Source organism: Leiobunum rupestre, chromosome 3 (genome assembly GCF_980474605.1).
Source record: "Leiobunum rupestre chromosome 3, qqLeiRupe1.1.hap1, whole genome shotgun sequence".
Classification (NCBI taxonomy): Eukaryota; Metazoa; Arthropoda; class Arachnida; order Opiliones; family Sclerosomatidae; genus Leiobunum; species Leiobunum rupestre.
Genome location: NC_143386.1, coordinates 57,884,635 through 57,909,017, shown reverse-complemented (window position 1 = coordinate 57,909,017; position 24,383 = coordinate 57,884,635). Strand labels below are relative to the sequence as shown.

Genomic DNA, 24,383 nt, shown 5'->3' with positions numbered 1-24,383 from the left:
GCGTGTTACGTGTGTTACGTTTTTGCTACGAGGACTTTTTGCTACGCGTGTTACGTGTGTTACGTTTTTGCTAGGAGGACTTTTTGCTACGCGTGTTACGTGTGTTACGTTTTTGCTAGGAGGACTTTTTTCTACGCGTGTTACGTGTGTTACGTTTTTGCTACGAGGACTTTTTGCTACGCGTGTTACGTGTGTTACGTTTTTGCTACGCGTGTTGCGTATTTGCTACAGCGTTTACCTTTCTTACGTACAAATCAGGTCTAATTCATTAAAACTAAGACTTCAGGCAAAGCTAAAGACGAGTCGGGCCACTTTTTTTCCGGCCCGACCCGACCCGACCCGAAAAACGTAAAGATAAATTTTGGCCGATCCGACCCCACCCAACCCGAAATAATTAAAATAAAATTTTGCCCGACCTGACCCGGCCCAAAATTTATAAAATTAAATTTAGCCTGACCCGACCCGACCCGATAAATTAAAAAATTGATTTTGCCCGGAAATCCGACAAGACCCGAAAACCAGATAATTCCCGAAAACCCGACCCGACCCGAAGAACCGCCACAACCCATAGCACGAAGCTTTTTTTATTTTATTATATAGTGTAGGTGTAGATATGCATTATAAAATATAACCTTGTGCTAATTTCTTTTCTTTTATTTTATTTTGGTTCACCATAACATTCTATGTAACTTTGTTTAAATCCTTAAAGTGAATAAATATTATATTACTACTAAATAAATATAACAAGAAGCATTTATTTATTTAAACAATTTTTGTTTAGAAAAGTTAGTTGCGAAAGAGTTGAAATTTGTTCTTCGAGGACCAAGTGTCAGTCCCGTACTGGAAAATACGCGTTCGTCACTCGTTTGTGACGCGGGAATACCTAGAATTCTTCTAGCTATATTTTTTCAAAGTGCGCCGAGACACGCGACTTGCAAATTCGCAATTTAACGCCGGGAAATCGAAAGTAAAACCAAAACTAAACGTAAAAGAAGTTTAGACGAATCGAAAGACTGAGACGACCTTGAATTGATAGTCAATAGACGCTAGTCGCGCTACTTGCAGTACTCATTACGTCATTACGTCTATCTCTCACCCACACCCTCTCTCTTCTTCTATCCCACTTCGTACAAAATCCGAAGGGCCGAAACATTTCACAAGCCATACGCAGTACGCAGTCACGGGTAAGGGTCGGGTCGGGTCAGGTCGGGCCTTTTTTTGAGAGCCCGGCCCTTTGGAAAATAAGCCCGACGCGAAATTTTCAAAAATTAAATTTGCCCGACTCGACCCGTAAAAATTAAAATGTATTTCTGCCCGACCCGGCCCGAAGCAGGCTCGGGCCGGGTCGGGCATAAAAAGCCCCATTCAATCGGGGGCCCGACTCGTCTCTAGGCAAAGCCGGGTATTAGTACTTCCAATAAAAATTAGCTTTTTATACGCCATTAGAAGTAATTATTGATAGTGTTTAATAAATTGTGTGTTCATAAATATAAGTAAAAACTATTTGAACGGGAAATACTTAGCTAAACTTGGTTGATTTTGTAAGTTAATAAAAAGATGAAAAGCAAATGGTTCTGTTTTAGTTTGACAAACGACATACAAGTATCTGTAAAAACCAATTGAGAAAATTAGTTATAAAACCGCATCCAACACTACATTAACAGTTAAAGCACTAATAAAAAAAACTCAACTTACCATATACAAAACATCAATTAACGTCACTTTGTATAGAGTTCAAAAAGTACCTTCGTAAAGTTTTATATCCCTCTTTTCCCCAAGGAAATAAGAGGTGTTTGTACTCCGACCAACCAGCGGGTAGTCGTCCGCCACATCTTCAGCTCGACGGTGACCGTTGACGCCATCTTCATTTTTCTTTTGTACGGTCATTTCTCCATATAGGCTAATATATAAAACGCTGAAACCAGACATTTCAACTTTGTGGGCAGCCTGCTAGACTTAACGTATTAGAATTGGGAAAACATATTGAAGGCTTTAAACAATTGCAAACGCCTTAAATTAAGTTAATATATTATAAACGTTATTTCCAGAGGCGTCCCTTAGGGGATGTGCGAGGTTCCCCCCAAAGTTTTGGATAGTCGGTAAACTGAGGTCTAGTTTGTAACTTGAAAAATATCCGGGTAGACTTGGTAAAACAGCTACTCCCCCTTAAGGGTTGGAGTGTGCAATAACTGGTGGCTTTACTGGGGAGTCGGGGTCCAGCTCTTGTAACCCATTGCTGCACCTTCTGCTGGGTTGAGTTTCTTGCGTCACAGTTGCGACCATCAGTAGTAGGGTACTACTACCATGAATGTTTTCATTTCAACCATGAATATCGAACTACATCATTACCCTTTCTGCCATCTGGGATGGGCGGTGCCTTTCTGCGTTTTACGCAATCACTTGAGCCAATCAGAAGACAGGCGTTTGTCGTTGAGTTGATCCACAAAAAGTTTCCGGAATTGCGTGATTTAACTGGCGAAGAAAATGACTCGTGATTCTTAGAAAAATAACTGTACTCTATCCAAATTACTTGATAATCATAAATACACTAAATTATTATTAATATTCTTACAATTTTTGAGTGGTGGCGCGTGAATACCGTCATAATAACTAAGCCCCTCCCATCCTAGCGACTGAGGCCAGACTTCTTAATGCAGTTCGATATTCATGGTTGAAATGAATACATGCATGCTACTACCCATGCTGGATTTGTCACCTGTTCGGTCTGTGGACTCTGGCGTAGGGCAATATGATAAGGACCTCCGGTGGTGTGCACTCACGTCAGTTTTGATACACTACTCCCCCCCCAATCCGACCCCTTATGTACGACACTGATTAGATCCGTAAACAATAAAAACCATCTAACAATAATTTGGTTTCTTAAGGGGTCATGTGACGTATCCGGCGGAATGACTAAAAACCCAAATAATTTTCCAGTATAAAACCAGGATTAATTAATATCGAGAGAAAAATGTTTACACCCCAGATTTTGATGAACCTCTTACTTACAACGGTAACATTCAATCTAGAAGGGGTTAGTCGGTCAATATCTTTTATAAAATATTGCCATATAGATATGGAAGTCTAATTATTTATTTTATCCAATTGTTTTTCGCATTCCTTTATAATATTTTTTAATTTTTGCGGTTAGTATTGGGCACCCTCTGTTCCGCTTTGTATTTAATTTTTAGAACGCACAAATCGATGAGAAATTAAAGAAAAATATTCATCCCGTCACTGATTATAACAATTAAAAAAAAAATAATGATGATAAAAAATTAATAATTTGGACACGTAGACCTCCCGCCGAGTGAGTGGTTGTGGTCGAAAAAACCATCCGGTCGCTCACTGTGATTGAGATCCGTCAGCCTTAAAAAATGAATTCAATCGCTCGGGTAGATCTCTCTCGACTTTACGGCAGCGCTTTTTATTGAACGAACTATTTGGCCGCTAGACGACGCGGCGCTCAGAAGTGAGCGTGCTAGCGCGTCGATCGGCCGATCTCGCTCAAAGCGCCGTGAGCGATCAACGACTGAGATAATTTCTTGGCGCTCCTACTGAGCTGGCTCAGTTTTGCCCTAATTCTGAACAAGATTAGCTGACTTCTAATCTACAGTGCTCGCTCACTGCAACGGATTTTCAAATATGAGCGCTCGCAATTTTTGCCCATCTCTGGAATTGGGAAAGTGTAAATGCAGAACTTGTGGCCGAGGAAGGGAATTCCAATGTTATCGGAATGCCAATAACAATTGCTGTTTTCATTTTAGAGTTTGGAACATATGCTAAGTTGAACGCTTCTAATCCAAAATTTTGGATCAACTTGTTAATGCTTTTATCACCTCTACTTGATTCACGCTATGTTGATATATCTATTCAAATACGTCGTTCTGGATTTCGATTCGCCAAAGATTGATTCCGAAAGTAAGTTATCGTGTGAGAAGCTTGGGACAGTGATAGAAGAAACGACAATATGACGTAGTAAGTTAAAGAAAAAACGGACACTAAATAGCAAAAGACAGACCAACTAAAAAATTACATTGCGCGTAGTTACTTTAACTTCGTATAATTTAATACTCCGCGTGCATTATTTCAAATTAAATTTTAATTTATGCATGAATTGTGACAACAAAGCTTTGTGGAAGTTACCCCATTGTTCAATGTTCGAATAGAACTTTATAAAAAAACAATTTGCAGTATTTTATTGAAATTTTTGAAGATTATTATTACCAAAAATTAATTCACGTTAGCTAAGAATACGCGGGGAAACTACACCCTAGTCTGCTTTCGGGATTTACCGCTGATAATCTCCGCATACAGGGAAAGAGAGATCCTACGACTTAGTTGTTTTCCCCTCTGACTGGGTAGCGATCAGAGGCGTGCTTTTCCCCTTATGTCACGAGGTGCTAAGGGTGATGCCACCATTTTCCCAGTTAACGTTTATAAATTCTTTATAACATTGATCGTAAAGGGTTAGTATTTTTTGACAGAATTAACAATGGTTATTGTGTATATTTATAGTTTGATTCTCAAACCGTAAATATAGAAGTTCTTCTAAAATAAAACGAATCAAATTAATAAATTAACGAAAATTAAAATGTAAATTGTTAAAGTTTAAGCATCCATTGTCCCATTTCCAAAAAAACACATTGTTCGTGGTCCAAAAACGAGTTTTAAACCAAGATGATGAAAAGGTAAGATAGATTGATTTTCTTCCTTACAACAAATTCAATGGAAATATCGCTATATTACAAGTATTAAGAGGAAAGTAAGAGAAAAACAGGCTTTTAAAATCAAGGACAAATCCGTTGACGTAAACAAACACGTTTTGCACTTCTACATTTAATTGGCTAAGCGCGCGAATGAACCAGACTTACCATGCTGGGTGAACGGTCGAAATCTTTTAAACCTTAGATCTGTGTACCTTAAAAACTGTAGAAGTTTTACACAGAATTAAGTCCCAATTTGTTTTGTGCCGACGCTCGCTGTCGCCACGTTTTCACACTTTTGAAATTAATTTAATTAAAGAAATATCTTTTTTCAAATCAGTTTCAAGGGTAGCTTAGAGGATTAGGGATCAAATATTGAAAATGGTTCAAACAAAAGGGATTGTTTTAATCATTTTTCATTTTTTGAAAAGACTTTTTTAATAATTTTTTCAAATTTATTGAACGATATTTATTTGGTTTCATTTTGGAAATTTTTGAAAATATTTTTACCATTTGTTTAGTGTAAAACTGCATTTAAAACGAACAAAATGTGCGCCGTGGTTTTTTTCAACTGTAAATTGATCAGACTTCTTAAATTATTCCTTAAAAATGGAACGGTTGAGTTTTTTTTAATTTCCTAAACTTCATTTCAATCAATGATTATTTAACCAAAATTACACAAAGTGCCAGTCACTTCCAAACAAGTTGTGTAACAGATTGTGACTATTTTTACTACATTTATTATAGCTTATGACCAAAATGAAGTATGGTAAATTTCCTAAACAATGATAATTTACCCAAAATGACACTAACGAGGAGACTACCCGAGGTGATAATTACCGATTTGGTTGAAACTAGGTGCAGTGGTGTAGTCGGGCCAGGGCGGGACAGGGCGTCGCCCCGGTGCTTTTTTCAAAGGCAGGGCTCCGCCCCGCCTTGGTTTTTCCATTTTGCCTCTTTTTTTCAACTTGCCAGGGCGCGCCTTGCTTCTATTTCGTAAATCATTTTTCTCGAATAAATGGTGTGTGAATTTATGATCAATTTTGCCCACAGAAAAATACCATAACAATTTCAAATCGTTACCTAGGTACGGCCAACTTCGATCACGCTAAAAGTCGAAGTTGGACCTACATTTATAGCAGCCGGTACAGCCAACTTCGGTTACGCGCGAAATCGAAGTTGGCTGTACCCAGGTAGCGCCCCGGTTCTTTTTATTTTAGGACTACACCACTGACTAGGTGGGTATGTAGACCTTATGGTAACATGAAATTTTACAAAGGGAAAAATTGCAATGGGCATTAGTTTTGCCTTGGCAACCGAAAATGTTTGTGACAACACAGTATGTATATTTTATCATTGAAAATAACATGGGAATCTGAGCACTTCTAAGGGTACTCCCTGTGAAAAATTTAAAACAAATTTCAAATTTCAAAACCAAAATAAAAAATAGATCAAAATTGACTAATTAAATGAATTTTGATGAATTTTGGTCAATTTGATCAAAATATGTAAAAATTGATCGGATTGTTATTTTCAATGGGAAAATATACATACTGTGTTGTCAAAAACATTGTCGGTTGCCATGGCAAAACTAATGCCCATTGCAACTTTTCCCTTGGTGAAATTTCATGTTACCATAAGGTCTACATACCAACCTAGTTTCAACAAAATCGGTGATTATCACCTCGGGTAGTCTCCTCGTAAGCGCCAGGCACTTTTATAAAAAAAAAATTAATTATTATATTGGTTTCCTTTATTTTGAAAATAGCATAACCTCGTGTGAAACGTTTTAAAAAGTTTACTTATTGATGTAAATAACAATAATAATAATAATAATAATCAGCTAGGCTAATACCCAAGGCACGATCTTAGGCCCAAGTCATCAAGCGACTTTTGAAGCCTTTAATTTAGGTGGCCGGGTTACAATGCGTAGGAGGGTGGTGGCAAGCCCTGCATGCATGCCACGCGAGCCAACAGCTCCCTACACTAACTATTACCATTATCCTATATCGGATAAAAAACAAATCAGAAATTCGGCTTAAGTAATACTGATGAATTTTATTTTTATCTGTTTCTTCAATTCCATGTTAACCAGCTTACTGTTATCTGCGGATGGTTGAAAAATGGGTTTATCTGATCGCGATACAGTTGAAAAAATCTGTTATTTTAGTATGGTTTGACTATTAGTGGTGGCAGTAAAAATAAACTCTTCACTTTTAATTTGTGCCACTTTTGGTTAACAGCTGCTTTGGGTGCCTTAAATTTGCCGAAAATAATGGATAACCCCTTAAATAAGGGGAAGGCGTGCCAAAAGACAAAGGGTTTAATTAAAACACCTTTTCAGAAAGAAACACTGTCGTGTGTCAGGTACGCATTTTTAATATAGAAGAGGCAGGGCAGTAAGCATCGCCCCATCGCTTTGCCGCTATTGAAAACCACTCTACCGGAAAAGCGGCTCTCCAATAAGCCTTTCTATAAAGTAACATTTGCTTTCTTGTTTAAATGTATCGGGAGCGTCACTCGTGACGTTGAAGTAGCCTTTCACAATGATAACCAATTAAAAATCGACAAGTCGCCCTTTTTATAAAGGTCTAACTTTCAAAACTGAACTGAACTCCTACGTATCTCGTGACGAAAGCGATACATTGAAACAAGTTCAGCAAGCGTAATGACTTTATAGAGAGGCTTAGGGCTTCTAACGATGATCTGAATAAGGCAATCTGATTACTATTTATCATACAAGATATATCGCCGATAAAAAACCTGAATTCACTGGTTACCTGTTCCTTTTTTTATCTGACCTGCGGCAATCTAGTTTTGTTATCTCGTTTCGGTAACCGACGAGGCCACAGATATAGAAATAAGTTATTTTATCTGATAAGCGCGTAGATATCTGTCTATATGATGTCTACTTTCCGACATCTAGTTGAATGTTTTTTATTCTTTTAAATTTTTGTATAGCAACAAAAAAATGGCTTAGTTCCAAGAGGTCAATATAAAGATATACTAAAAAAGTATATCCGCCGTTATCGCGGGTTAAAGATACAATTTAAAAAACAGATCAACCCGTGAAAGTCATATAGGCTTGTCAGACAAGCGCAAAAGCGTATCCGCGTACTGCCGTTAGAGTAAAAAATCTGTTATCCGCTAAAGGTCTCGGATTAAAAATAATCCAGTTCATCTGTGAAAGCATCAGACACCAGATCAGCGTTAGAAGCCCTAAAGAGGCTTATTGACTCGAGAATAGCCAATGTCAAGTTGGTCTGGAGGCGGGGTCTGAAGGGCGCCGTTTGATGCCATAGCTAAACCTATTCCTCATTGGCTATTCAAGGGTCAATTGGAGAGCAGCATTTTGGGTCTGTAGCGAGGCCCTTTATGTCCGTCACTTTTTTAAACTCTGTTGATCAAATATTTGGATTGTTTTACTAATTTACAAATTGTTTTTAGATTGCTTTGTTTGCTAATTTGCTTAAATATTTACATTTGTACAGGTAAGAAATTTATTGAATCAAGAAATATAGTTTAGAAATAATAGACTTTGTTCAGTGAACACGTAGTAATTACTGAGGATTAGTATTTTGGTAACAAACTTCGTCAATCTTGTAGAATCCTACATCCATCCTGCATTCTTTTGCTACTTTCTATTTGTTCAGCAATTAGTGAAATATTTACCATGTCCCTCAGATATCGATATTTATTTGTTACCCTTTGTTTCATTTAAAAATAATTATATATAAATTCCGAAATAAATGAAATATTAAAAATTTCAGTCGTTTATGAATAAAGATGTGATACAGGTTGATATTTATTGCCGTTACTAGGTGCAACTGAAATAAACTGACTACTCACAAACTACCACGAAACAGTGTTGGCCGCCGTGCTCTGTTCACAAATATGGTGTCCATGTTTTGGTGTGACAAAATTCTTTTGTATTTTTTTCGTAAGAGTGGAAGACAACAAAGGTCCGCTCTAGCGGAACCCTTTCTTTTTACAAAGTGTAAAGCTACATCTACTACGGTTCATAAGAACGTAACCTTTTATCATTCTAGAAAACGAAAGTGATTATTTATTGAAAAGTTCAATTTAACTATTAATTTAGTTTGTGAGACTTTATTTAATAAATATCATTAACATAAGTTTTACATTCTATTACCTCAACGCGTTATTTTAATAACAGTATATATCCTATGCCAATGACCACATGAATCATAACGTGGCTAAGGACTGACTACTCTTCGTTAGTCATAACTAGTCTTTGGAACTGTCAATCTGTCAAGTAACGAAGCTCTAAAAGCGGATTAGTTGCGTGATCTGAAATTTTATTTTCAATTCGGGTAATCTGACCTTTGATTGCTTTTCTTTTATTCAATAAGTGATCCATGTTGTGGTGATGTTAACTTAAACTTTCTGAATATATAATATCGAAGTTGAAGCTGGTTTTTTCCAAACAGTCGTTTAAGCCTCGGCAGATTACGCTAAGAACAGCCAGTCATTCGCAGATAAATACTGAATTTAGTTGATGCGAAAATATCCGGCTCGACGGACCAAAAATGTGCGTAATCTCGTAGGTAATTAAAAGAAAACAATTTTGTACAAAGCTAACTGATATTTACTTACAAAAATTATAAAAACATACAGAACAAGTTGGCAAGTCAAAATATACCTCTCCTCGGAAGAATTGTCCCTAGTGGTATTAATTTCTCGAGATAACCCTTAAAGATATATCTCCGCAATTTAGAGTTATTTGTTAAAAATATTAACCCATTTCTATCCCGCCCGGTATAAAATTTTAATTATAATTAAAATAATTGAGACGAAACGACCAATTTTAATTTATTCAGAATATCATAAGTTAAGTAGTTACAACAGTAAGTTAAACGTACTATAACAATGCACAATTGAATTAAACCCTTTTACAGAACAAGTTTATCAGTTAAATATAATACGAAGCAAATTTTAATGAAAGAAATATCTACAGAGGCTTTTTGGAATTACTCGCTTACGAAATACTTGCCGCATCTTTAACGCTCATTTTATTTCAACACTCGCCCTTGATGAAGATACCGTAGATATCTGGTAGTGGACGACTCGTTCACTTCCTGTTGACGTTGTGACACATACCACATGAAAAAGACCAATGCCGTCCAATTTCCAATATCATATAATGACTCGCACACCCAAGAAATCATTGACTGCGTTAGAAATCGTAGATATCCAAATATCCACACCAAATGTATTTACAAGAAGCAAAAACCTTACCATCAACAAAGCACAGAGAGCCACTTGACTAACCGCCAGCTCTTAAAGCAATTAACGTTAAATTATCTCCTTTGAATTAACAGAACTATATATAGGTCGTTAAGAAAGTGGACCACCCACAGGGTCTACCCTTTAACCCTCTAATCTCGGCTGACTGCGCTAAAACAAGATTTAACCTTTAAAAAATACCAGATTAGGCCTTCATAAATTCATTAATAAAAAAAGACTTTATTACCTATTATGCTTACGATGCCTGTCTTAATTTCAGTGAATCTAAGCAGCTATCGGTGGTTCTGTGGTAGAGCGCTCGACTGCCAAGCCGAATGGTCTGGGTTCGAAACCTGGGTGGCGCATTTGTTTTTAATCAATAGAGAAACGCTAAATTAGAATTTCTTCGATGCAATAATTTCAATTTCAATTCTATTTCAATTAAACCAAAATTTCGTACTCTAATAAATACGCTTCCGATAAAGCTGAAGGTCTAATTTTCAATAAGGCGTAACAAGTGTCGATGGTTCTGTGGTAGAACGTCCGCCTGTCAATCAGGAGGTCTCGGGTTCAAATCCCGCCCGATGCGATCGCAAATTGATACTAAGACGAATACCGTGTACAACTGGTGGAAACCCTGCCATTGGACGTTGAGAGGTAGCATTACACTCAGCACTCGGTCCGTCCCAAAGTCATTAAGAAGAAGTTGGAGAGAAAACGCCCATATAAAAACAACAGACTCAACATGCACAACCATCAGAACACAAACACAACAAATTCAACACTCACAACCTACGCATAAACATAACAAAAACGTAATACACCAAACCGTCACGACGGTGAGCGAAAAAACACCATCCAAACCAAACCGCAAATGCATCCGTTAACGCTCACCGTCACACGGTGGTTTTGCCAACCCTTTGAGAAACTGCGTACGCAGTGATTACACTTTGCACCGAAAATGCGAACGCGTTCGCAGGCCTGACAGACCCACAGACCCACAGACAGACCCACCCACAGACCGACCCACAGACAGACACGGTCGTTGTATAACCCCTCCTAGGGGACTTTGTCCCCTCGGAGAGGTAAAAACTGAACAACTAACTCAAAACTTTTGCATTGTGTCGCGACAAAACAAATCACACTCGCTCCTCGTTAGAGACAAAAAGCTTTTTCCAAAAGGAAAATATCAAGGTCGTTTTAGACGGGGGTGACGTAAAACTTCTAATAAAACAAACAAAACAGCGTTAGACTAGAGTGTAGAGTAGAAATCAAAATTCTTACCCAAAAATCGATAGTATGTGAACGAACATTGCGACCGCCTTGAAATAAGATTTCGAAATTAGACCCCTATTTTTTTTAAGGAAGTTAAGAATTAATCCAAGGGTCAAAGGGCAAACTTTTACTACAGGACTGGACGTTGAAGTTCTTTGTCTGAGGTTTTCACAGTAACGACACGAACTAGCTCATCCGCTCCTGGGTGAAGCTTCACTATGCGAGCCAGTTTCCACTTGGTTGGCGGAAGATCTTCGTCCTTAAGCAATACGAAGTCACCGACTTGAAGGTTCTTTTTCTCGGTAGCCCATTTTGGTCTTTGCTGTAACCGGGATAAATATTCCCCACGCCAACGTTTCCAAAAATGTTGGAGCAACTGTTGACCGAGTTGCCAACGATTAAGGCGGTTTACCTTTTCAGACGTCAAGTCTGGTTCAGGAATAGCGGTCAACGCGTCTCCTATAAAAAAGTGACCGGGAGTTAGAGCGTTCAAATCGTTCGGGTCGCTACTTAATGCGGTCAAGGGTCTAGAATTGAGGCACGCTTCAATTTGACACAATACGGTTTGCATTTCTTCGTAGGTCAAATTGGTGGGTCCCATGACGCGTTTCATATGAGATTTGATCGATTTTACCACAGCTTCCCAAAGGCCACCGAAATGTGGTGCCGCTGGCGGGTTGAAATGCCAAGTTATACCTTCCACAGAAAACCATCTTGAAACTTGGTCGTTATGTTCTACTGTTGAGATAAATTTCAAAAATGCTTTCATTTCTCGAACAGCACCGATGAAGTTTGATCCACAATCACTGTACATGTCTGTACATTTTCCGAGGCGAGATATGAAACGTTTCAAAGCGGCTAAAAAGCCCCGGTTGTCATGTCACTTACGAGTTCAATATGTATGGCTCTAGTAGTAAAACATACAAAGTCGGCTATGCCTTGAACATTTTGTGTCCGCGTCCTTTTATAACTTTTAATTGAAAAGGACCAGCATAGTCTACACCGCATTTAAGAAATGCCCGAGCTGGGTTTACTCTTGCTGGTGGCAAGTCTCCCATAATTTGTTTGGCGGAGGTGGCTTGTTGACGAGCGCAAATGATACATTTTCTAATATGAAACCGGACAGCGTTACGGATTCCAAGGATCCAAAAACGTCTTTGTAAGTTGCTTATGAGAAGTTGAGCTCCACCGTGAAAATTCTTGAGATGTTCAGCCTTTGTTATAAGATCCGTTAAGGTGCTTTTCCGAGGGAGAATAAGGGGATGAGTTTGATCTACAGACCAATTTGCATGTCGAAGATGACCCCCAACTCCAAGAACTCTTTTGTGGTAAAGAAATGGATTTAAAGAACATATTTTACTATCACATTTGATTGTTTTGTCCTGACTAATGCGCTGAATTTCGTCTCCATAATTTTCTTGTTGTACTATTCTTATCCAATAAAATAACGCCGAATCGATTTCTTGTTTTGATAGCGGTCCTGCGACCTTGGTTTCGTTTGTACGTTTGGATATACAGTTGCGAATGAATCTTAGAACGTACGCGGTCACGTGCAAAAGAGTGGTACGTGAAGAATAACGTGTCAAGAGCATCGCGTCCAATTGACCGACCACTACTATTACGGCCGGAGTCTTTCCTTCGATTCGACATTCCGGAGTCCATAATCGGCGGAGTTTCGAGATCGTGAAAATGGGAATGCAAGAATTCTGGTCCCTTCCACCATAATTTGTGTCGATGCAGTTCTTTGGCAGTGATCCCTCTTGAAGCGGAATCAGCTGGGTTTGAGCAACCCGGAACATGATGCCATTGAACGTTCCTGGTGGTGTCTTGAATTTCTGCCACTCGGTTGGCGACAAACGTTTTCCATCTTTGAGAGGGAGAAGCTAGCCAAGCGAGAACTATTGTGGAGTCGGTCCAACAGTGAACATTCACTATTTCGATGTTCAAAGACCCTATTACGAGTGCTAATAGTTTGGACAAAAGTAAGGCTCCACATAGTTCTAGTCGTGGAAGTGTGGTTTGCTGAGCGGTGCTACCCGTGTTTTCGAAGAGACAAGTTCTGTTTTAATATGTCCGGAGTCATTGATTGTTCTCATATAAACTACCGCGGCCATAGCTTTTTCCGAAGCATCACAAAATCCGTGAAGACTTATTTGTTTTGCTTGAGGTTGGGACATGTGACGCGGAATCGTAATGTTCTCTATTTCTGACAGATCACTTCGGAAGGTTTTCCATTTACTACTAGTACTAGTTGGTAACTCGTCGTCCCAATCTATTTTTAATTGCCACATCTCTTGTAACATAAGCTTCGCACGTATGATGATAGGTGAAAGAAGTCCAAGCGGGTCAAATACTTTAGCAGTATCGGAAAGGATCGTGCGCTTTGTAAAGCAGGTTCGAAATGGTGTAGAAGTGACTTTAAACGACAGGTGATCAGCGGCGGGCGTCCAATGAAGACCCAGCGTTTTAACAGATTCTCCGAGGTCGATTCGTAACGGTGTTTGAGCTTCTCTCATTTCAGGAGGTACCGATTCCAATAGTAATGGTTCGTTTGATGACCATTTACGCAATTCAAAACCACCTTTTTTTGTGGCCTTAAATGTTTCGGACTGGAGCTTAATTGCGTCTTCTAACTTTTCTTCTCCAGTCATCAAATCGTCCATGTAAAAATCGTGTGACAACGCCTTGGATGCTTTGGGCAAATGATCCTTGACGTCTTCCGAAGGCTGTTTCAGTATTCGAGTCGCCATAAACGAAGCTGAACCCATACCATAGGTTACGGTTAGAAGCGTAAAGTCCTGGATAGGTTCATCAGGATTACTTCTCCATACAATTCGTTGTAGATTTGTGTCTTCTGGATGAATAAGTATCTGACGATACATTTTGGAGAGGTCCGCCGTCATTACTATACTGTGGTTGCGAAAACGAATTAATAAATTGAATAGGTCATCCTGGAGTTTAGGTCCAATTAGAAGTATGTCGTTGAGTGATATTCCATTCGACGACTTTGCAGACGCATCAAACACTATGCGTACCTTAGTGGTCGCCCTTTCTTTCTTCACAACCGCATGATGAGGTAGATAAAATGTTGGTAAGGAGACAATGTCAATGTCTTTTGTAGGAGTGGGTTTCATAAGACCTAAATCGAGGTACTTTTCCAAGAATTTCGTATACTCTTCCTTCATTTTAGAGTTGGTTTTCAAACATCGTTCTGTTTGAGAAAATCGACGTAGTGCCATTTTCCGAGATTCTCCAAGAGAGTTGGGACTCTTTTTGAAGGGTAGACGAACCATATATCGTCCGGACTGATCCTGAAAATGAGTTTGCTCGAAATGTTTTTCGCATTGCATTTCTTCGACAGTAAGATGTTTTCGTGAAGGAATCTCTTCTATTTCCCAAAACTGACGTATCTGGTCTTCGATGGTGCAATGATGAATTCATACCTTTTGTGCAGAAGAGGATGCTTGAAGAGGTCCTGATATAGTCGAAAACGGCGTTGAAGGCTACAGGCAGGTTTTTGGCGCCCTTGCATCTTCCATCTTGAATGAGGTCTCCGTAGATGTCTGCTCCTAGCAGGATGTCGACTTCTCCCGGTTTGTAAAAAGAAGGATCCGCTAATTCTAAACCCTTATTGTGGGGCCAGTTGCTAGAGTCGAAGGTTTCGCTTGGAAGGTATTCGGTAACACGCTTGAGTACAATGGCTTCAACTTGAAAAGTTAGGTCATAGTTGATTCTTGATCCGATCTTTAATTCGACGCTGCTACGAGCGTTTCCAACTCCGAGAGCTCCTATTCCACCAATAACAATGTTCAATGTTCCGTTTCAGTTGAAGCTTTTTATCGCAATTCTCTGTTATGAAACCTGCTTGCGAAGCTGAATCCAATAGGGCACGTGCCGAATGGGTTTGGCCGTATACGTATTTTGACTAGAATTAGTGCGGTTGACAATACAACTTGTGTTAAATATTTAACAAGTATTTCAAAGAAAAGAATAATATATTTATCTACTAAATTTGAATGCATTGTATAAGCCGTGTAAAAAGAAAATAAAACTCCTCTCTTTGTAGCGCGTGCGAGAGTATACCACAAAAATGTAAAATATAAAAAGTTGTCGAGAGCTAATTATTGTTTTTAAAAAGAGGATCGTTAGGCTTGAGTTTTTTAATATAAAATTCCGAATTAAAGGAGTTGATAAAGGAAAGTTGTATACTTTTTTCAGTCTATATTTTAGCTCTCCCAATTAATTTAAAGGTAATTTTCCTCAACTTGTAAGTTTCCAAAGGATTATCTTGAAATATGTGACACAACATCGGAAGTCGTGATTCCTCTTTGTGTTCCGTTTTTGAATCGTTATGTAGTAACGTATTGTGTGATCCTTGACATTTCTTGCAACTTCAGGCTTTACAATCACTAATTTGATGTCCAGATCGTAAGCAGTTATAACATAGAGAATGTTTCTTGACTAGAAGCCAGCGTTCATTTACTGGAGCTTTTAGAAGAGTTGAACAACTGTAGATGGCGTGCATTTGATTACAAAAAAAAAAACATTTTTCACGAATGTTTGGTGAAGTGGTTCTAAAATGTACGTTAGATGCTTTCTTGATATTTGAAGACGAGTGAAACGAGGGTGTTTTTGATTTGATTCCTTGGGTGGCACCTTCTGAAGCAGCCAAAGCTCGAGCTCGTTGTTCCAAAAATGTTGTGAGATCATCGAACCTTGGAGATGTAGAGCCTTTTAAGGAAAGTTACCATTGCCGACGTGACTTTTGGTCAAGTTTTTCCTTTGTAAGGTGTATTAATATAGAATTCATTGTTGTACGGGTTCTTTTAATACTTTGAGCCCTCGAATACATTCGGTAGTACAATCTATCAATTTCCGTAACCCTGCTGCAGATTCTTGGTGGACTTTTGGCAGACTGAACAGCCGCTTAATGTGGGCATCGACAATTTCTCTTGTGTTATGATAGCGCATTGACAGAATATCCCATGCTTCCAAATAATTAACATCCGTTAACGTAAGAGATTGAATAAGAAGCACCGCATCACCATAGAGAGCGTTTTTCAAATAATGCAGCTTCTGTGAGCCAGACAACGACGTATTGTGGTGAACGGTTGCCATGAATAAATCACGAAAAGAAAACCATTCGAGATAATCCCCTCCGAACCGTGGTAGATCAATCCGTGGTAATTTGATATCGGGGGAAGGAGTTAACTGGATGGTTTGATTAGATAACGCAGCTGCTGCTGTAGCTTGTAGTTGGCTAAGAGTATTAGTGACGAATATGGTTAAAGCTTCTAACCTGTCTACGAGGTCACTATACTCCTTCTCATGCGTATCAAATTCCTGAGGAGCGCCAATCTGCATTAAAGAATCGTGTATGTCTTCCAAGTCGACCATGTACTTGGCAACCTTTTCGATTATAGCTTTAAGGCCGTTCAGTGAGCGGATTAGTTGCGTGATCTGAAATTTTATTTTCAATTCGGGTAATCTGACCTTTGATTGATTTTCTTTTATTCAATAAGTGATCCATGTTGTGGTGATGTTAACTTAAACTTTCTGAATATATAATATCGAAGTTGAAGCTGGTTTTTTCAAAACAGTCGTTTAAGCCTCGGTAGATTACGCTAAGAACAGCCAGTCATTCGCAGATAAATACTGAATTTAGTTGATGCGAAAATATCCGGCTCGACGGACCAAAAATGTGCGTAATCTCGTAGGTAATTAAAAAAAACAATTTTGTACAAAGCTAACTGATATTTACTTACAAAAATTATAAAAACATACAGAAAAACTGAACCACTAACTCAAAACATTTGCATTGTGTCGCGACAAAAAATCACACTCGCTCCTCGTTAGAGACAAAAAGCTTTTTCCAAAAGGAAAATATCAAGGTCGTTTTAGACGGGGGTGACGTAAAACTTCTAATAAAACAAACAAAACAGCGTTAGACTAGAGTGTAGGGTAGAAATCAAAATTCTTACACAAAAATCGATAGTATTTGAACGAACAAGTATGGAGGTAATAGAGATAAAACAACAGGGAGAGGTCCGCAACGAAACGTTCACCACCGAGGGGGTTGACAATGGGGAAAAACCTCTGGAAACCGGGCTTCAAAATAGCTACCGCAGCGACATTTCGGGATTCTTCGTAATCGAAAAGGCACAATTATAATTGCAACAATAGTGCCAAAGATAATTCTTTGATAGCGCTTGGTCTTTTCTTAAAGTAACCTTTGAATTTGAAAATGAATTTAGATCATAAATATGGGAAAGTGAAATCTACCAAAAGTTTCAAAACGAAAAGCAGGACAAGAATCCCGAAATGGCACTGCGGTAGCTATTTTGAAGCTCGGTTTCCAGAGGTTTTTCCCCATTGTAAATCCCCTCGGTGGTGAACGTTTCGTTGCGGACCTCTCCCGGTTGTTTTATCTCCATTACCTCCATTAACTGCGAATGTTCATGAAAAGGCAAGTTTCATTTATTCTAAAATTTCGATATATGGTCCGTATACAATTGTAATTTTCTGATAGAGTTAAATTGTTTGGAAGAAGAATGGTTTGATTGCGTCACTTCAGGAAAATGTAATCATGATAAAAATAAAACGCCCAAGTGTATCACCGATGGAAAAACTGGAAAAACAAAGTGCGAGTGCGTAGTTAAAGGTACGATTAAACTCGATTCAATTATAAAATGTTATGGTTTTTTTTTCAATTAGATTAAAATGTAATAAACCCGCGGGTATTTGGTGGAACACCAACATTTTCCAATAAAGGTGGCTCCGTTATAAGGCTTTAGATATTTCTGGCACTAGTTGGTGAATTTATGCTCCATATATATTCCCTTTAATTTAAAAATCATCTATATTTTCAAACACGCTTAATATGTTTTAAAGCTACTTTTGACCAATCGCTTACATTAAAATGTTAATATAAATTAAAGGAGATAGTTAATTTTAGAGTGTCAAATATGGAGTAATTTGTATAGAGTATTTTTTTACAAAAATCACGAGTCATTTTCTTAGCCGATTAAATCGCGCAATCCCGGAAACATTTTGTAGATAGAGTCAAAGACAAACGCATGTCTCCTGATCTTAGTCCCTGATGGTAGAAAGGGTAATTCCATATTCAAGATTGAACAAATTGGCGTTGCAAAGTGCAAACTGTAGCATTATAACAAATTTGGGGTGTAATTTATTTTTTTATAGCTTCTTTAAAAATGGTTAATTCCAAGAATCGAATAAATTTAAACGGATATTTTATTATTTGTTGTTTTATCTCATTGGAAAAATCTAAGCTTTACCTTTGAAAACCTCTCAGTAGGTCCAGATCAGAAAAAAAAAACCTGGTCGGGAGGCGTGCAACGATGTCATGATATTTTATCTCTTATAAATAGCGGCTTTTACTTCTACAAAGTAAAATTCAAAATGTATGGCTATTCTGACAACGTTTAAATAATTGAAATTTCTTTATTAAGATCGAAAGTGACAAGTTCATTATTTTTTTTCAGAGCCAGAAGAAAAGTATATTCCTGTCATTTCGGATCGAGAGGATCCCGAAAGTGAGTCGCATACCCTCATTTCTCTCAATTCTTTTCGGTTCTACAAACATAATATTTTTATTTCAAGACACTAAATACCTATTAATACGAAACAACAATTTAGTAAATCATTGTTGGCCAACACAGGTTGAAAACCAAGTTGCTCCGTGTATATGGAGAAAATATTTCTACATGTTGGCTACACACTCACCTTTGTTGGCTAAGTTTTTAAGCACGTCCGGTTTTTATAACATTTCTGTCTTCGGAAAGTATAAAATTAGAATTTGGTTTCTAAAAGTCTTATTTTTCATTCCACTTTATAATTAGTAAGACACATTTACTAATTCCGAATATGCGGATATGCATCTAATGAACGGTCGGTTTGGGGGAGATGGCACAGAACCTCGAAGGTTGTAGTAGGTGCAGTTCCCCGCAAGATGGGTACCAGATCGTCGCACGTTCATAGATGTTTATCGTAGACTAAGAGAAAGCAGGCAATTACAAACAGCAAGTATTTGAGAGAGAACAGGTAATAACAAATTAAAAAAATTTACTATTAGTATTTTCCTCAACATTATTTCGCCACCGTAGGTATTTATCATTATCGAAGACGATCCTGGGACAAGTCCCAGACGAATTGGTCGGCAATTGGGTGTAAATCATTCTTTGGCCTGGCGTTTTTACATGGACATCAGTTTCACCCAGACCACTTTCAAAAGGTTTAAGTCTTAAACGAAGCGGACTATCCTCGACCAATTGACTTTTGACAGTGATTGGTGAGCAGAGTAGATAATGACTTATAATTCCCGAGTATTCTACTTACATCCGACGAGGCAAATTTCTCAAGAGACAGATTACTTTATATGCATAACAACCACGAGTGGAGTCAAAGAAACCCACACGCGGCTAGTTTTAGAGCTCATCTAGAGCTATTTAGTCTAAACGTCTGGTGTGGCATGGTCGGCGGCATTTATTTCATCGACACCCCTTTCATCGAAAACCATTTCATCGACACGGACGTTTCTTTGACAACCATTTAATCGGCAATAGCCGTTTTTTAATTTGAAAATAATTTGTATTTAAACACACAAATGAATTTAACTTCGTGGCTGCTTCTTTCACCTCGGCCAATGTATATGGCGACCGATTCAAGGATGTCCTGATCTACTGACCAAGTATACAGATATTTATGATCCCTACTTTGCTTTAAATGTACGAAAGCTGATGTCTTTGGCATTTGTTCCTCCTCAAGATGTCATAAAATCCTTCGAAGCCCATGCTGATTCCCAGTTCTTCCAGCAGCACGAAGATTATCTTCGTTCATTAAGGGATTATTTAACAAAAATTGGAACGGGTGCCTTTCTCGTAGACACAGGCGAAGACCACCATCAATTCCACTTGAGATGTGAAACCAACATGAAGGCACTTTGGTTGGCCTAACAAAGACGAACAATTATATCGAAGGTTGGCACAGGAAACTTTCTTCACTCGTTGTATGTTTCATTGATAAGTTAACGAAGTCGCAGAGAATCGAGGGATTACGTATTCCTCAATTAAATTCAGCCTATGTCGTAAGAAATCACGAGTGGCTCTTCCGATGCAATACTCAGAATTATGGAAAGATATGAGGATTATGACCTTGACTGCTATCTTCAGCCTATGTCGTAAGAAATCACGAGTGGCTCTTCCGATGCAATACTCAGAATTATGGAAAGATATGAGGATTATGACCTTGACTGCTATCTTCAGCCTATGTCGTAAGAAATCACGAGTGGCTCTTCCGATGCAATACTCAGAATTATGGAAAGATATGAGGATTATGACCTTGACTGCTATCTTCAGCCTATGTCGTAAGAAATCACGAGTGGCTCTTCCGATGCAATACTCAGAATTATGGAAAGATATGAGGATTATGACCTTGACTGCTATCTTCAGCCTATGTCGTAAGAAATCACGAGTGGCTCTTCCGATGCAATACTCAGAATTATGGAAAGATATGAGGATTATGACCTTGACTGCTATCTTCAGCCTATGTCGTAAGAAATCACGAGTGGCTCTTCCGATGCAATACTCAGAATTATGGAAAGATATGAGGATTATGACCTTGACTGCTATCTTCGAGGACTTGCCCACCATTTCGATATCCAAAAGCACTAATTTATGATTTTATATTGCATATTATATGACTATATAATATACCACTTAGGCTTAATGGTCAAGCTTACTTACGTTTTCTTCAGGGAAATTTACCGGAGTTACTTGAAGGTATAGCTATCTAGCGTAGTAATGGCCCTCTTCGAATTTATATTTAACCGGGGCCTGGGCTCTCGGTGACCTGGGTTATTATTAGGTATCTGCATTTTGAATATTGAAACTTTACGGCCCACATTTCAAGAAATTAAAGCATATGATCAAAGCAGTTTGTGAGAGTCTTTGTAGTTTTTCAAAAGTCGAGGTCCTTTCCCATACTACTACAATAACTACATCATCCACATTTAGTCCCTCATAGAAAACATGGGAGATGAAAAATCATAGGAAATACACTGGAACCAACTATTTCAAGACTAAAACCAACAACAGATGAACTAAAAATGTTTTATGGCAAGTGTAAATACAACTGCGACACCAAACCATGATGTAATTACTAACGAGTGTGCCATAAATTATTTTTCAAGGGAAGTGACGTATATTGGGCTACTTTCAACTTACCAAAATGCAATATTTTAAATTCACCAACTTCACTAAAATTTCCCAGCTCTGAAAAACTCTGAGAGACGGCCCAGAAGAAGGGAAATAATTATTTAATTCTAGGGAAATGTTATCCTTATGAGTGAAAACTATGATTTATTAAAAAAGGGTAACGACAACAAAAACTTTAGATAAAACGAAAACTAACCGTAAGGATCACGCTCCTAAACAATTAGACAACGTTATATTTAATTAAGAAAATAAGACTAGAAACTTGGGTGGATTCCATACTAAGTTTTATTAATAATAATCAGCTAGGCTAATACCTAAGGCACCACCTTAGACCCAATTCATTTAGCGACTTATAATGCCATTAATTCAGGTGGCACAAACACAAAATTACCAAGGTTCTATCCCTTACAACCGATTCGAGGATCACAGTTGCGTTATCTGAACCGAGGAAAAATTAAAATTGTTTAGATATCAGATGTTAACAGATTTGTAGATAGAGATCAAAAAGCACACCAGATTCTGAATTAATTGTTAGCTGATAGACAGATTGTGAGCAGATTTCAGATGTTTCACAGATATATTTTTTTAAATTTATCCACCCCCAAAATAAATTCCTTTCAAAATGTTAATAAGTGCGTTTTAATTGGTGTTCCACAAAATTATATAATATATACTAAACGTGTATGCAGATATCTGTTCACGAAACTGAATCTGGTGAGGTGAAACAGCAGATCGGTTTAGCTCGGTTACTTGGGATAATGTATCAGTTACCGTTTGAAATAATATTACATTAACCTGATCTGTTCGATTACCTTCAGATTTCTGAAAATTACGATCGGAAATACCGTTGGAAATATTCCAAGTAAAAGTGTTGTAAAGAAAAAGCAGCGTTCAGAAAAAATTAAATAGTGGCATTTTTGAGGCCATTTGTTGGCAAAATTCAATAATTATCTATGTAACCAAAAGAGTAACCCTAATTTCAGAGACTTATCACAAACGGGAATATCTTTATTTTCAAATCCCATATCTTAAACTCTTTACAGTTTGTCCAGGAAAGCAGGCGGGTGGGAGAGGAAACTGCCTCCAAACGTATTGCGAAAAAAGCGGATTGCAAGAATCCAAGTGCTACTCGAACAACGGAACTAACTCAATACCAATGGTGTGCCAATGCATGTGCAGCAAAGTGGAAATGACAAGGGAAGCCATAAACGGCGTTTTCCAGCGACCATCAGATGCGGATGTAAGAAACTGGGATTGCCGAAAAATGAAATGCATAGACGGGCCTGCTCGATGCAAACACGTTCATAAAACTCAATTTTGCGTGTGCCCTTAAAATGTATATTGCATTCGCAATTGTAAGAGAAGTAATTAAGCTTGTGAAATTAATAAAACGTTATTTTGCACTTGTATTTTTCCAAGTTTTTCCGCGACCACTTCCAAATGCACCGAAAATATGATCCTAATAAAGAAAATGATTCCTTTGAAGAGTATTAGATTAGATTCAAAATGGTGGTCACAAACATCAAAATTGTACCTCGAAAATATACTAAATTCTATTAACAAACAATAAACAAGCTGCCACAAAGCAATTGTATACTCTTAAGATCGAAACACCAGATAACCACTAAATTTTAAATTACCAGGCAGTTGTGGCATTTTCAATATTCAAAATAGACTTAGATAATGAATACCGTGTTACGAAGGGGAAAATCATGGTTAATAACGATACGGTATAAAATGGGAAAATTTGTATATATTCGAGAACGTTTTACGATATTTATAACTTAAATCTACATTTATAGAGACAAAACCTTGCGCGTCAGACTTAATCTGGCCAAAAAATGCTCTGCAGAATTATTGACTTATTCGCTGCGTTCCATAACGTTCAACAAAGTAAAGAAAAGAGAGAGCAGCCCTAAAATTGTTTCAACGAAGTCATTCTCCCTAAGTAGAAAAAAATACATTATTGGTCTTACAAAAAAGTTTATACCAAACAGGAGTCGAAACTTCTAGCCTTTCCCTTACTCTTTAATGGTCGCCGTAAATCCTTTCAAATTCGGGAATAGGGCTTGACAAATGTCAAATTATCATTCGTTCAAATAGTGACTTAACTTACGGAGTCTATTTTGCTTTTGACAACTTGTTTACATTTTTGCGTTTTAACTCAAATGTACCGAAGATTGATCTTTATATTCAATCATAACCATCAAAACAAACACGAACCAATTTCAGACGGGGTTCAATTATTCCTCCGTTCGCTGCAATTCATGTTTCTGCACGATGACGCGAAATTAACGCTGGATCATATCGGGAGTGACAAGTTGGAACGCACCAATTTGGCTCTGGCGCAGATATCGGCGTCTGGTAACTTTCAACGGTGACAGAACCATCTTGGAGTCAAACGAACGGGAGCGTTCCTTCTATTAATGGATGTGTACTATTATTGGTTTCACGTACAGTGTAGCCGATGCCGCCGTGTCGTTTAAGCTCTTTACCAGTTATGGTTATAAATTTCAACGATATCTACATTTACCGGCCTTGGTATCCCAATATAAATTAATTAAATTTCAGACCAAGAGGTTAATCATTTTCCAATTTAAGCGGTTTTTCGCGACTCACGACTTTAAATCTACTACGTTTTCAGTTGCATAAAGAAATTTTATTTTTAAGTGGGATTTCTGGCCAATTCGAGGGATCCAACAACTCGTGTACGCAAAATTGTCATATTTGAATTTCATGCCAATTGATACAGAAAAATTTGGTTTGTCTAAAGATAATTTAAATTAACGTGTTCGCGTTTCGCTACTTTTTTTTCCAAAACTAGGTGACTCAAAAATTTCGGTGGTCTAAAAATCAATTTAAATTAACGTGTTCGTGTTTCGCTACCTTATTTCCAAAATCAGTTAACTCGAAAAATTCA

At 37.9% G+C, this 24,383-nt stretch overlaps 1 protein-coding gene across 1 annotated transcript; it reads left to right on the top strand.

The window, feature by feature from the left end:
- The first annotated feature begins 4,635 nt into the window (after positions 1–4,635).
- Positions 4,636–22,872, top strand: LOC149953108 (uncharacterized). The gene is made up of 5 exons (XM_090170234.1): positions 4,636–4,691; positions 8,154–8,197; positions 17,758–17,889; positions 18,734–18,784; positions 22,507–22,872. Exons 1-5 carry the CDS (start codon positions 4,681–4,683, stop codon positions 22,794–22,796), a joined length of 528 nt encoding a protein of 175 aa, XP_090026360.1. The 5' UTR covers positions 4,636–4,680; the 3' UTR covers positions 22,797–22,872.
- The last annotated feature ends 1,511 nt before the right edge of the window (positions 22,873–24,383 follow it).

Coding starts and splice junctions, on each gene's coding strand:
- LOC149953108 (XM_090170234.1), top strand. Junction 8,198..17,757: donor AAATATTTACATTTGTACAG/GTAAGAAATTTA, acceptor ATTTTCTGATAG/AGTTAAATTGTTTGGAAGAA. Junction 17,890..18,733: donor GTGCGAGTGCGTAGTTAAAG/GTACGATTAAAC, acceptor ATTTTTTTTCAG/AGCCAGAAGAAAAGTATATT.